Below are 15,947 nucleotides of genomic sequence, written 5' to 3' on the forward strand. Positions count from 1 at the left end.
GACGACAATTCACGTATTCGCTAATGTTATCGAGTTGTCTTTCTTTCTGGACAATACTTGGCATACTCGCTAATGTTAACCAGCTAAGTTGTCTGCCCTTGGGGACGAAAACTGACCTATCGGTTACTATCATTCAGCCAAGATGTCTGAGTTTTGAGGACGACCTATCCGTTGATATTATCCAGTCGCCGGCCTTTGGGAACGACAATTGGCCTACCCACTGACATTATCCAGTCGCCTGCTTTTAGGAACGACAAATGGCCTACCCGCTGATGATCTTGAGCACGTGGTGAAATACACCAATCAAATACTCAAACCAAATAAATGCCTACTCTGTATGATCAATTATCTGGAGGTGCCGACATTCGGAGGTGCCGACATTCGGAGGTGCCGATGCTCTGCCGATAGAGCATCTTCAGATATCCTCCCTCCTTTGAACCAGGCTTTCTTGAGTATTCTTGAGTACGGCGTAAAACACCAATGAAATAAATAAATAAATAAATAAAAACACAAAAAGGGGTAAAAAAAATCAGTAAACCTTTAATATATAATATTAGATTAAGTTAATAAATAAAAGAATATTAGAGGCAAAGAAAACAATGAAGTATATATCAAAGGAAAGACTATTAAACACTGTCCAAGGAAATACTTCCATGTATGTTTTTTCGAATTTGTCCAACCTAGTAAAATGGTTTTAAAACTTCACATTTCATGGCGGTCTGCAGTGACCCAGATGGTCTCAGTGACGGCAAAGTTCAGATCTTGCGCTTGAAATAGTTCGTTTCAAGTTCCATTCAAGCTAATACATCCATAGATCTCTATGTATGTGAATTCAGGATGATGACATCTAGCGATGACAAAAAACAGCTTTAAAACAGTTGTGTGCAAACTGTGGAGGCTCTGAGCATAAGACGTAATACCTCCGATTTGAAGCTTTCCCATTAGTCTTTTTTTTCTCTTTTGCTTTGTAGCTAAAATCTGGTCTAGCTCAAAAGAATTTTCTCAGAATGCTCCATGAATTGTTTATGTTTATGAAACATCCGGAGTTAAACTTGCGACCCAATGAAAGTGAACTGCGCCAAACGTACACAATAACTATTTTATTTATTTGTTTGAATGGTGTTTTACTCCGTACTACTAAACTCTTCACTTACATAAAGGCACACTGTAGATTCTTGAATTTGGCGTTAGATAAACAATCAAACAGAAAAAGTCAAGTCAAGAGCAACAGAACAAGTTGGAGCTGGATTCGAACACGTGATCTCAGAGGTCAAGAAGGCCTCAACGTATACTACAGTCTATATACGGTATTTCTTTCCGTGTGTACATAGAAAGCTACTTTTAGCGTCACGGATAAAGTCAATCTGCTGTCCCATATTGCGTTACATTGAGATGATTTAAAACAACTAATGACTTGCTTTTCAATTCAGCAAAGATTTTTTCATATCGGTGTATTGTGACAACAAGAAAAAGACATACCAGTACATTTTCTTTTGTTCAAAGGGTATTTTGCTTCATTTTATATCATTTAACAGGCACAACCGTGGATATCAGGAGAAAACACGTTGCATAAATTTAATGAAAACGATGAGCAAGAATAACCGTATCATGAAACCAATTAGAATAAACATGTAGATTTGTTTGATTCAAATAACACTTCAGTGAACAAATATTCACTGATAGGAGGTGCATTTTATTAAATTTTGACAAATATTTTCCCAATATACTTGGATTTGCGCTCAAATTAATATATTCGTCAAGCAATAAAATTTAATTCCAATTATAAAAACTAAGCTGGCATATTTAACTCAGAAGCGTCGACGCATGCGCTTATCAAACGTTGGTAACATTTTGTAGCCGAATAGGTTGCATATATAACTGAGGCAGCAACATAATTAATTACACAATATACCCTATGAAAAAAAAATCATTCATCAATCCATTGGCACAAAAAGGTTCTATCCAGTCTTGAGGTTGTCATATTCCAAACGGCAGTGTTTGGCTGTACACATAGCCACTTCCGCGTTAGAACAAATACACACATTACAGCCATCGGTCCACCGAGTACCGACTGGTCGTCCACCGCAGCTGGTTTCCATGGCAGCGGCTGCAGAGGCTATATGTGGTCGCCACCGTCTGACCCACCGCCGCTGTCGTCTTTTGTGCGCAACATTGTTGTAAGAGACTTTTTTCGGCACACATGATCTGGACGCTCCCGAGCACGCGCAAAATTGCCGACTGTCTTCCAGCAAGCTCATCCACGAACAGGTCGCAGAAGGTTTCTGCTCGCGAACAGGTAAAGCACAGAACACATTTACTTGTCCCCCTGGCGAGTTATCAACGCATATACACCATTCTCTCCCGTCATACCATGCAGCATTTCCTTCGCACATTTTCCCCAGGAAATCATCAGTGTGTCCAGCATGATCCGGATAGTCATATCTCGTGCACACAGCGCCCTGCGGCGAGCACGAGCAGAGAACAAAGCTGTCCAGGTCTAGCCACAATTCTTCGTCACGCTCACTGCCACAAAGTGAAGTTTCTCCGCTTCTCGTACAGAATGTTTCCGAAGCGTCAGTTGCGACGCACCAAGAGGAATCGGTATGCCATATCTCCGTGCCTTTACGAATTCTCACGTTAAATTCCTTGCCTCCATCTGCGACCTCATCCAGTGTTCCCCGTTTTGCCGTTACCTCCTGATTTATACTGTGTATTCCTGACGCAAAGATGTTTTCTGAGAAGAGAATCGCAAGGTAAAGACTCGCACATTTCCACATGCTGAATGCTGGGACTTGTCGAACTCGTCGTCAAATGTCAACCAGCTGACCCTCTAGGAACACTTTTATCAGTTTTCAAGCTTGCTATGTAACGTGAACACTCGTCTTCAAATGTCAACTCGCTGACCCTCTGAGTACACTTGTAGCCGTCCCCAAGCTTGCTGTGTAATGTGAACTCGACCACTCAGACAGGCCAGATATACGACACTTACGTCCAATTGACACTACAACTCGGCTAATCACCTCTTATCTATACAAACATCCGGGAATTCATCCCACACACCATCATACTACAGCACCTCACTCTATAATCGTATGGACGCAGCAACCGCTGTCAAGGATGACCCTTCGAAAGCTTACATTTATTTAAAAGATTGAAGTTTACGTCTTAGATTGCATAAACTGATTATGCTGGCAGGCAGTGTAACCCAACATGACCCAAGCAGGCCGACTTGATCTAACCAATCAGCACACAGGGATGAGACCGACATTGTTATATAATATAAAAGAGTACACCATAGGGACTTAAACCAGAGGAGCGACGGCAATGTGATAGTTTGTAAATGATCACACGAAATACGGCCTATTTTCAGTTAACTTCCGTTAGGTTTATTTAACTGTTGATGTAAATGTTTAAACGATGATAAATATGCCAGCCTCCTATCATCATGACTTAAGTAAAATTAGGTAAATCATATCCATCATAATCATAAACTGCAATATTGGATGAGACAACAAATGGAGAAAATACAGATGAATTAGGCATTGAATCCCAGTCATTCATTCAATTCAATTATAATTCTCCAAACCGGGGCGATTGTGACCCAAGAAATTCTAGATCAAAGTCGGAAAAATGTAGCACCTGTCACCGTGCACATAGTGACATGCTGTGGCACTGGATTCACCTTTTTGTTTCAAATATAATATGAATGTATATTCCAGTAATCCCATGTGGAATATGTATTGACATTACTAGCGAATCTATTTTTAAATATCTCAGGAATACTGGCGCAGTTTTCTTTGACGAATAAACTACATACGAGTGTAGTTTGTCCCAGTGTGTCTTGGCATGTCGTCTCATTACGACATTTACAAGTATGCACAGGGAAATGATACATAAAACCATGTCTGTCAATCAGTCTGTACATTTTCCTATCTTGTCCAGCTATATAAAATATCACCACACTGTTTTCATCCGCCAACACAGTGTGACCTATTTAGGCCAGTAAACGTTTCTAAATAGTCCCGCCTCGCTTCGGCCCCAATAACCGCATTTATTTGTTTAGTTTAGGCTTTTGAGAAAGCTATAGGGCTTCTCTCCCAACAGCAACATTTACTTGCCATCTTTTGCATGGTGTCTGCAACCTAATCTGATAACCGTGGGAGTCCGTGTAATCCAAGCCAACACAAACAGATAGGCCAAATGTGTTAAACTTTCATCTGGGATTAAGTTTATCAGTCTTACATAATACACTCCAAAAGGACTCACCGCTTCGGTGCCTAATGGCTAGATCATCGGTCTCGAAGTCAACAGACGGGAATCAAGCCCAGGTCGGGTTATACCAAAGACTTTAAAAACGTTACTTTTTGCTTGGTGGTCAGCCCTGAGAGGTTAGAACAAGGAAACAGGACTGATTAGCCCGGTGTCAGCATACTGTGACCAGGTGTCACATTATACTATAATGTCTGGTGTCGTGTCTTCCGCATGATATTTCAGTGGCGGGGTCACTTTGGCAGCATGAACTCGCCCAACCACAAGAGGCACAATATATATGCACAAGCCTATTCACTCCTTTTCGCCATGTAGTTACGTAATAATCACAAGCACACCTACATACATTCTAAGGGAACCTCCTCATGGGCTTTATATATGCTAAAAAAAGAGCATATGTTATGGAGACACGGAGGCATTAATGTATAGATAATAAACTGACACATGTACTTGCATTCAATGAAAATATCCAAGACGTTGGGTCACAGGAAACCCACGACCATCCGCAGGTTAGTGGAAGGTCTCCCCACGTATGGCCTGATAAGAAGCCAGCATCAGCTGGACTTGAACTCACAGCAATCGCATTGGTGGGAGGCCCATGGGTCAGTGCGGAGTGCACGCGTGCTAAGCTGCTCGACCACGCACGCCCTAGTTGTGATCGTAAAGCAAAGACCTAGTTCACAAGCAAGATTTGAAGGTGATTGATAAAGGATCTTCATATGTAATTTCACAATCATGAAATCTAGAAAGTCGAGATCTGGAGATATATAAAGTCCACTACAAATTTACCGTCGGTATGGTCTTTGTATTTTTATTCGTCTTTTTTATACTCTAATTAGTATAATAAATTGTATTCCACAGTGGATTCACAATTTAAATCAGTGGACAGAAAACAACGGTAGGCCAACAGGCTGAAAAACAGTCCCAAGGCAGAGTATATTTCTTCATTTCCAAGACAGAGAAGACACGCATACATACACGCTAGCATCTGAACACACCTCGGTGCAGATTAAATCAAAAGAAATTCTAATCCAACCATGAAAAATATCAACAGCTGAAATATATTACACAAGAGGAAATACTAAGTAGACACAAAAAATAAGAGGAAATTATAAGAACGATGAACGTTATCGTCATGAGGCACTGCATTGTTATCACACTGTGCTACAGGCCATGGATATGCACACAAAATACGATTCGCAGCTGACACCCACGGCGTCCAGGTTCCTGTTGTGAACGTCAAACATAGAGCTTTGTTACTATGCACACCATTCACAGCACCATTTCGCGCAAATTGCCTCATGAACTTTCAAACTGCCTCACGAAATTTGCATCACTGAGCTATGCCTCTCAGCAAGTATGCACACGAACTCTGTGTCACGAATTGTTGTGTCACCAACATTGTGTCACGAATAATATATCACGAACTATACGTCACGCACTATGCATCACAAGGTCAGTTCGCAGCACTTGGTAGCGTAATTAGAAATAAACTGGCTCTATTCCCTGATAGCGTTCATCTTGCAGGTGACAAAATGTAGACTGAGCGCCGCTTGTTGTAGTACTCGCACTCTTAGAACTAGAGTCATCGTTGCCGCTTATAGCTATGTTATAGCTGCCACTGCGAGCCACCCCATCACCGTAATGTCCACTACGCAAGGTACTGCAATCAGACTTCCGATCCGAGTCGCTGTACAGTTTCCGCGGGGATCCCGAATCCATCTCGGACCCGCTCGCCGCCATCCGGTCCATCCCAGTCACCGTCGTCTCACTGCTGCCTTCACAGTCCGTTTCCGACTCCGTGGGCAGTCTCCTACGAAGGTAAGTCATATCCATGTTCTGCTTGACTACGCCGATAGCCCCGCTATCCTCGAAGGCACAGTTCAATACACCATTACCATTGTGGTCCGTTTCCGCTTCATCTCCGTTCATCTGACCAGACACAGCCGTTCCCGTTTCGGTCCCATGTAAGTGGCAGGAAACTGTCATCGTGTTACCGTCAGGCCGTGTGCGTTGCCCTTTTGACTCTCTACCGGAAATGCTGTCTGTAAGCTCTATGTCATCCGCGGCCGCACTCTCGGTATCAGCACACCTGTTCTTGTAATCCACGTCTCTCAGCCCTTCTCGCCAGTCTATCCTGTCTACAATCGCCTGTAGTTGTTTCTCCCTGGCTCTGTACAGATCACCCTTGCCAGCAGTCATGGCTGGTTTCAAACTTCCTTTCGTGAAATATTTTCTCCAGCGCTGACTGCCACGATCGAAAACGACTACCAAGAAAAAAATTGGGTAGCATCACTAAAGGTTTGAAGTCAGCGCATTATACATAAAAGGCATGTTCGGGTATAATATGTTTTGTCAAAATATGACTAACGGTACTTGAAATATTACGTGATGTAATACGTCAGGCATATTCACATGAATTCGTTATTACTGATGTATTATTTTACTGAGACATGTAAAGTACAGGATTATCTTAAAGAACAAATATCGGAAGCTGGTGATAAGAGCGGTGTGGCAGTTGAACAAAGTTTCTTTCCACAGCTACCTTAAGACTGTGTAATGTAATGTGTGATAAAACTGATCGTTCGTGTTATTTTCTAGCAATAAGTTTCTCCTCAAAATACACCGAGGTTAAAAATGGAGTGAAACCCGACTGTACTCACGTGACCCAGTGCTTCTTGCAACAACAACCCTGCCAGGGGAAAGTTTATCGTCCTACAACAATTAATACATCCATTTGGACTATGGGCAATTATCGCACAGAATGTAAATTTTTCCATAAAAATCAGAATCACATAATAAACATTTAAACATTACTTATAACGCTTAAGCGTGGCTGTTCCACTTTCCGATTATGTAACAATTCTCCCACCACAATACTAGCCGTCGCCGTATGAGTAAAATATTCTTTAGTACGGCGTAAATCACCAATCAAATAAATAAATAAATGAAAGAATGCTGTCCCTTCCTTTGATGACTTTATATATCACACGACTGTTCGCAGAAGTAAATGTTAGTAATTACATAATGTGTTGTTTGGATACCCGAAACTATTGAACCCTTCACTCCGTAGGCGTTATGTATATAGACTATGAAGATGGTTTACCAGTTGGCTTCATATACGTTCCAGTAATGGGTAGACAGGGCACAAAGCTATGAAGACTATGAGGATGGCTTACCCGTTTGGCTCTGTATACTCTCCAGTATACAAGGAACAGAGCGATGAAGACAATAATCAAGAGTAAGCAGATGGGAATAGCTATGTAAGCACCAATCCCTGCTGTCTGTACCTCGCCATCGGGAAGCGCAGAAGAAGAACCTTGGTCACAAAATGAACAATACTGGTGATTTATCTGGTTCTCATCAAACATTTGAATTATACGCTGTCAGTCAATCCGGTGAAAGAAAATAAAACTGGTGAAGGTGCGCATGAAACCATAAAGTTTGCTGAATATATGTATACGGTATGTCTCCTGATGTTAAGAAGAAATTGCGTTATTTGATCTGACCACCCCAACTCACCGTCTGATGGTTTCTCCAAATTGTCTTTAGTAAGAAGGCTTTATAACACTTCGTCCGCCAAAATATTTATTAGAAAATTCAGGCGAAGTTTACACAGACATAAGAATATTTTTTAAATAACATAAGAAAATATTGTTTAAATGCTCATGTCTTTTGTTTGTTATCTCACCAAGAATGGGGTCACGTTAATATACGCCTTACTTACGGTGGCCTATTGTGTTAAATAAAGTGTAAAAAAAACGACAGAAGAATAATTTGTGAATAATTTTTTATTATTTTTATTTATTTTTTTTTGTGGTTGGTGTTTTACGCCGTACTCAAGAATATTTCACTAATACCACGGCGGCCAGCATTATGGTGGAAGGAAACCGGGCAGAGCTCGTGGAAACCCAAGACCATCCGCAGGTTGCTGGGTGACCGTCTCACATGCGGCCTGAGAGTAATCAAGCATGAGCTAGACTTGAACTCACAACAACCGCATTGGTCAGAGGCTCCTGGGTCATTACGCTGCGCGCTGAATAACAGAACCAAATTGGGGGGGGGGGGGGGCTGCACCCACTTTGGGCGGATAATTTTATAATTCTAACAAACTTGCGGAGGTTGTGGGTTTTCTCCGGCGCTCTATCTGGTTTCCTCCCACCAGTATGCTGGCCGCCGCGGTAGGAGTGAAAATTTTTTGAGTATGATGTAAAACACCAACCAATAAACAAATAAATAAAGAAAGATGTAAAAAAAAAGAAAGGAAAAGAATGTTGAACCTGACAGGGTCCGGGCGGTCAAAATAGAAGAACAGTTCTCGTTGGATGGATATTTTTCGTTTCTGGAACACACACGTAGATTATATGATGTGTTTGGCAGCAGGCCTGTAACGAGAAACTGTGGTGTGTCCCAGATCTGGGCGAGCTGAAAATGGCGATGAGGTTGACTTTGGTACAGGATGAACGTCTGAGGATAGCCGCCATCAAATCCAGGGCGGCACGTAAGAATGAGAGAGCCGTTGGTGACGTCACGGACGGAGCAATTGGTTGGGGCTTCCGAGGGACCTAGTCAGAGAAGGAAAGGGCAACTGCAAGAGTGTAGTTAAAATGCAGTACCCAGTATAAAACTACCACTCTCCACTGTCGTGATATTGAATTAATACATGGATATGTCGCAATAGTTATTCTTTGCTGTGTGCTGTCACAACTTCGACGTTTTTATGGCATGTGTATATTTGGGGTTTCCTATATGGTTGTATAAATACCTCTGAAACCAGGCACTTTTCCTGACCTAAATACAGTCTTTCTGTAAACACAGTTAACTGGTTCTAACTTGAATCGGTCAGAGAGAGGAAACGATAGACCTATTATTATTCTCAGTAAATAATCTGTTAAATTTAGCAGACAAACTGTAGTCTACGTGATGCTAGAATGTATTCGGTTATTTCAGCAAATAACTCTCTTAAAATTAGCAAATATATTATATCAATTCAAGAAGACTGCATTGTATTTACAAAATATTATGTTATAAATGACACCGTACTACGTTATAATAACAGAATATACTCTAGCACCTATCATACTACAGACTTTGTTAAAGTTTACAGGTAATATTTTTGAGTGCTTAATTCAACATACTTAATATAAATATAGAAAAATAAACGCAAGTTTTCATTAAAAATAAGTTCAAAAATCCGACATACAGTATCCATAAATTTCAATTCATTTTTTCAGAAGAAACCGTATAGAAAATTGAAGGGGGACACCGTGAATAGTTATCTGGTTGACTGATGTTTCGTCAATCATATTCGACAGCTGCATTTATCTTGTATTTATTTATTTGATTGTTGTTTAACGCCATCTCGAAGAGTTTTTTTTTTCACTTAGTGGAGAAAACTACAGACCTTTGGCAAGCTAATGACGAACTTTCCCACGTGTGACGAACAGATATGTACACCGTATTTGTGGAAGGCAAGTGTTCTTAAACAAACATTAGGCTGCGAAAAGGGGCAAGACCATTGCCGACCTTTTATTGTCTGTGTGGTCTCGCGAGGAGAAACAGCGGGGGGTGCACAGATCGAACCAACACGTCGTGTATTCTTGCGATTGAAAAACAAACGCCTCTAACCACTTTACCGCGACCCGTTCCTTACATATGTATCATGCATGAGCAAAAAGGTATGGAACTTACCAGGAGGTACAATGTGAATATAGCAACTCTCCAGCATGGCCCCAATACTGTTGGATGCGTTGCAAATAACAGATCTGTAATCTTCCTTGCGACTGTGTGCATGTGAAAGAACAAAGCGAAAGCATTACGTGTTTACATTCCAATAGCATTGAGCGAAACAGATAGACTGAATGCAATGGTTTGACAGGTTTATTCTTTGATCATATCATTGGTTTCAAACGATGGGATTTTGCGTTGTAAAGAATTTTGTTTTTCTTTGTTCTTTTTTCATCCACGAAATGCTTCTTGAAAGGACAGCAACAACCCTTTTTTGACAGAGTTGCGAAAGGCATTAGTTGTAGTAATACTGGGAAACATGGCGATTAGTAGCCGGCTCGGACGTTGACACTGCGAAAAAAGTGGCCTGCTCTATTCACAGCAGCATTTTCTGACCCACCAGTTTTGGTGGCCTGAATTAGAACAGCCCGGTTTGGTCAACCGTTTTCACCCGAGCAAACGCAAAACGACTATTGCCAGCTCAGATTCTTTACTTATTTCCGATGTGACAGGTGCAAGTTTGTGCAAACACCCCTCGCCCTCCCGCTTTTGGGCAAATCAAACATTAGAACTACTGATGGACGTGTACATGCTAACAGCCATAAACTGGTGATAAGGGAGCTGGGGCCTCCGTGGCCGAGAGAGTTAGCAAGCCAGCGCGGCGCAATGACTCAAAAGCCTGTCACCAATGCGGTCGCTGTGAGTTTAAGTCCAACTCATGTTGGCTTCCCTCTGCGGGCGGGCGTGCGTGAGAAGGCCTGCAACCTGCGGACGGTCGTGGCCAGTTTCTGCCCGGTTTCCTCCCACCATAATGCCGACCGTCGTCGTATACGTGAAATAATCTTTAGTGCGGCGCAAAACACCAATCAAATAAATAAATGAACGAAGCTGGCACCAAACCGGCCCTTTTTCAGTCTGGGAAGTCTACACTATTGAACCCAAAAAACTGATTTTTTTTATTTCGTTTCTGAGACATATTCCATAACCTTTGATAACCTTTCTGTTTTATGCAGGATGGGAAATCTTAAGAAAAGGTGATGAACTTACTGAAACTGTAGTTTATGGGCATTTTTACGTCCCCCCCCCACCACCTCCACCCACCCCCAAAAAGTTGAGAAAATCTTTTGTGCTTTCATATTTTATTCGTTATATTTAACACATTCTAAACTGCATTTTCAGAAATGAAAAAGTCACTTCATGTATCCTTCAAGCAATGAATAACAAGCTATGAAAAAATACATATATACAATGCTAATAAGCACACAGTGAAATTGACGGTTGTATGAGTAACAAAGTGAATGAGCCAGAGACAATTAAAAATCATGTCCCTCACAACTATATCAACATGTTGGAATCTGATGAATGTGGCAATAATTATTTACTTAGCAAGAACTATTACGAAATTAGGTCCGAACAATTGTTGCTTAATTGTTGATTCGTGATTTTGCTGTTGTATACCACGTTAATAACTGGGCGAGCCGTAATATTGGAATGATTAAACCCTGTCTGAAAGGTTATGCTAATACAATCAGGTCAAACATGCAGTATGATAACCACAGATTATTAGAAGTCTCGCTTGTCTGATTGGGAATGTAATTTAACAAGCATTTTTGCTGTCCCCATGCAATCCGTACTGGATATGACTTTTCATGTTTCCTTTTACATACGCTAAATTATATCACCCAAGAGAAATAATCACCCAAATAAACCGGCAGTGGAAAACACGCTCAAATACAAAATGGTGATGGATTCGTCACAGATTTTATAAACACAACGGGCCTTTACATTTAGGTACACAACTCCTGCCAAAATTAATGGTAGGAAATGGGTGACTTAACGACAACAAATATTCATCTTGACTAAATAATCCACACACTATTTCCCCTGCGTGGAAAGGACAGATACTCATTTTTATTTATTTAGTTATTTATATTTTATCTATGCTTATTATTTATAAGTATTTCTCAAGAACTTACTAATACGTCCTGATTATTAGCCAATAAGCATGTTTAATTTCATCCTAACGATGTGGTACCATTTCCAAATGGCGTCTCGATCCCGTGACGGATTAACCATTGCCCTCTTGTAAAACTGGAGTCCTGCCTTTCTGTTTGCCCACATATCATCATCGCAAAAGCATAAATTAACACTAGATTACACGGCTTTGCTCCGAATTACGGTAAAAGCAGGAAAGGTTCTTAGCTAGATTTAAAAACTGAATTTTCTATTGTACATTTCAAAACTTAAAAGGGGGCCCAGCGGCCGGGGTGATTAGCGTACCAGCGTAGCGCGATGACTAAGGGAACTCTCACCAATGCGGTCGCCTTGGGTTCAAGTGTGTATGCGGGAAGGCCTGTCAGCAACCTGTGGATGATTATGGTTCCGCCTTCCCATCCTCCTCCCCCCCCCGGGGGGGGGGGGGGGGTCTCGCTATTAACTCGCCATGTAACAGTCTATTATATTGATGATCGATAGCAAGATGCCACGTGCAACACAGAAAGAGTCTTTGTGATGAAGCAATATTATTTTTGGACTTAACAAAATACATCCTAAATCCTACCACCTGGAATGTCTTATAATCATGGCTTACCCTTCGCCTTACCTGATAGAGACGTTCTGATAGCTGACAGCGTGGTACGGGTCTGAATGCTCCACTACCCCCCGGGTTATTGACACAGACACCCGACCGTCAATACTAGGGTTAATCCAGCGAAATGTCACATCGTTAGGAAAAGCTCCGACCACACACCGTATCTTAGCACTATAGCCCGTGGGTACGGCGTACTTTGTTCTATGATTTACAGAACAATATGGTCTGTCTGCAAGACACAAGTAAACGGTGGTGTGAGGTTAAGGTTTATTTGATCATATTAACCATGGTTTCTAACATCACAGTTTTCTACCATTGCAAGACTGGATTCGAACTCCGAACTCAACTGACACAAAGCCCATATAGTGTCACTTCTGTTCGTTTGTCCCATTCATATGTCTTACATTGCATAGCCTGAGAGGTGTAAATGTGGAAAACGAGTTATTCTTTGAGTGCAGTTCGACGATTTAAAGATGGTAATTCCTGCTTCATGTTTCTTTTTCCAGGGCTTGTCTTATGTGCTTGGCGTAACATTTATGGCAACATATATAGTGACTAGTGTCAGAATTGACATCAGTATAAAAGTTTCTACCTACAGTAAAGTCATTCGTACATAGCGTTATCAATTGATACTTACATTACACAACCAGTGTTATCAATTGATATTTACAATGCAGAACAAGTGTTGTCAATTGATACTTACAATGAGCAGCCAGCGTTATCAATTGATACTTACATTACACAACCAGTGTTATCAATTGATATTTACAATGCAGAACAAGTGTTGTCAATTGATACTTACAATGAGCAGCCAGCGTTATCAATTGATACTTACATTACACAACCAGTGTTATCAAATGATATTTACAGTGCACCACCAGCATTATCAGTTGATACTTACAATGCACAACCAGTGTTATCGACTCGCTCTCTGCGAAGCCCAAGTGGTTAGACACGTGACATCTGTATGTCCCAGAGTCATGCCTGGATAAAAAAAAAAAAGCAACGACGTTTAAAATGTTTTACTTTATCAAAACTCTATGTTAGGCTTTGGGAACAATCATGAGTTGTTCTACCATTAGAACGAGATGTTTGAATGATAAACGTTTCTCAGGCATACCGGAAATTACACTGAGATTCCAGTACCTCAGATTTTAAGGTACCGCTAGGCTTGTGCTGTCCCAGTTGCCATCTGAATCAAGATGGCCGCCAAATGAGGATGACAAGATTTGAGGAGCAGCTAAGCGCAAGGCCATGCACTTCACACATGGAAATACAAAGTTCCTGGTGGCTTGATACATTGTATAGGCAAATTCGACAACCATATGATGCTCATAATGGCTTCTTATAAAGGCAAATTTGATAACCATGTGGACGAGAAATCGTCGTTTTGCCTATAGACGAAATCACCACCAAACTTTCCCTTTCAGATTATCAGACTGATGCCGTGAAAGATGAAACTAAGGCAGCGTTAGATGGCAGAAAATAGGCCGTAACATAGCATAAGCTGGACTTCACATCGTCAGTTGGTACTAACATAGTGCCCTTGAGGACTAACACCCACCCTACCCCCTTCCTCCCTACCCATCAAACCCATGCACCTTCAGTTATCTTTGGCAAACACCCGTCGTCTGAATGGTTCCAGACATAGACGTAACATTCAACCGGACTATAGCGTTGAGAATCGGAACACTTGTGCCACAGACATTTGATATGAAAACTAAAAATAATAAATAATTATGTTTTACAACTCCACGGGCCGCACATACGTCTGCCGAACGTGCTCTGCTCGGTTTCCTACATAATGCTGGCCGCCGTCGTATAAATGAGATATTCTTGAGTACGGCATAAAACACCAATCAAAAGAATAAATAAATAAATGCAGGCCCACGGTTCTGGGACTAATAATAGATTCGTTCCTTGGAATTCTCCATACGAAGACTTTCACCTTACCTGTTTACATCTCGTATGAGTAGATAAGGGTTGCTGGCGTTTCCGACAGTATATCGACCACCTGACGTCACAGTGTCACCCTTCAACCATTTAATCTCGCTGGCTTCAGGTAGGGGGCGCGACGAGACGACACAGTTCAACACAGCGTCTTCACCTTCGTTGACTACGTCAAGGGTAAAGTTTAACTTCACCGTGGGGGCGTCTGAAACATTTTCATATATAAGCTTGTTAACTATATTAGACCTGTTCTATCGTAGGCTGTGTTAGATACAAGTTTTTTTTTCAAGGTTTGCTACACAGGGCGGAGCAGTCACTGCTCAGGGACTAGACCTCATTCTAAGGAACTAAATAAGTTCTTAAGTTTTACTCTCCGTGCTGTAGTACTTCGAACATTTGAGTACGGCGTAAAACACCAATCAAATAATTACATAAATAAGTCATTTTTTTGTACTGCATATAGCATATGCAGTATTCAAATAAGTTTTCCCGGGCCCCATTTTAACATTACTTGTATGACTTACAGTTAATCCTGAGAGTAATGCTTGAGGCGGGTGCTGGGAGCTCGGAGTGTTGTACCGCCGTGTTTGTGGCCGAACATGTCACCGTAGCGTCCTCGTCCCTGAATGGTGTAGTCATCATCAAAGTACTGGTCGACACGAAAGTCCCGTTGGCGCTGATTTCAGGTAAGGAATTAATGCTCTCGATTTTCTGCCCATTCAGTGACCAGCTTATGTCGGCCGCTGGGCGTGCCCCTCGTGCTGTACATAGAAGGCTGGACGGCGTGCCGGGATCGTAGGAGGGTGCCAGGCCGGAGATGACAGGGGCCAAGGGCAGTACTAAAGGAAAGCAAACGAAAGTGAAAGTAGCAGAAAGAAGACTTCTCAGCAAAAGCAGGGCAAAGAATAATTTCTTAAGCACATCATCGGTACATGGTTCTTTGTTATGGGAATATCCAGAAACGAAAGTACAAGTAGCTTAGCTGCCAAATCCACTGATTTATTATATAATATAAATCAGTCCACATTATTAAAACGTCTTTGTTATCAGGCTGGAGTATTAAAGTTGAAGAAATGTTTATTAGCCAAAGAAGAGCCCTTATATTGTAAAACAATTGCACTGCGACTTTTTGATGCATCAGAACAGCAGCTTTCTCAAATCTAATTCCAGGCCATGTTTTTGCTCTTATTATTTATATTATACAAATACACGTAGTTATATTCTAAATCCACATGTGATTCCCGGAAAAAACAAATGTATTCATAATCACCTTAGTTAGAATAAGGGCGGGTGTAAAGTCTTAGCTATAACGATTGTCTCCTGTGGTATGAAGCCACTTTCACAAAACTTCGTATGTCTTATTTGTCGTAACTTTTTTTCGAAAAAGACGTCGTCAGTGTTATACCCCATC

The 15,947-nt window shown here is 41.3% G+C and overlaps 1 protein-coding gene across 1 annotated transcript; it reads right to left on the reverse strand.

Annotated features, from left to right (window-relative positions):
- Positions 1-4,979: 4,979 nt before the first annotated feature.
- On the reverse strand, positions 4,980-15,493 carry LOC135471160 (uncharacterized). The gene is made up of 9 exons (XM_064750252.1): positions 15,061-15,493; positions 14,540-14,741; positions 13,488-13,570; positions 12,599-12,815; positions 9,961-10,052; positions 8,550-8,834; positions 7,449-7,588; positions 6,933-6,984; positions 4,980-6,536 (listed from the first exon to the last, which is right to left on the reverse strand). The coding sequence occupies exons 1-9, from the start codon at positions 15,176-15,178 to the stop codon at positions 5,752-5,754; spliced, it is 1,974 nt and encodes a 657-aa protein (XP_064606322.1). The 5' UTR covers positions 15,179-15,493; the 3' UTR covers positions 4,980-5,751.
- Positions 15,494-15,947: the final 454 nt, after the last annotated feature.

The sequence above is a fragment of the Liolophura sinensis genome, chromosome 7 (assembly GCF_032854445.1).
Source record: "Liolophura sinensis isolate JHLJ2023 chromosome 7, CUHK_Ljap_v2, whole genome shotgun sequence".
NCBI classification, from domain to species: domain Eukaryota; kingdom Metazoa; phylum Mollusca; class Polyplacophora; order Chitonida; family Chitonidae; genus Liolophura; species Liolophura sinensis.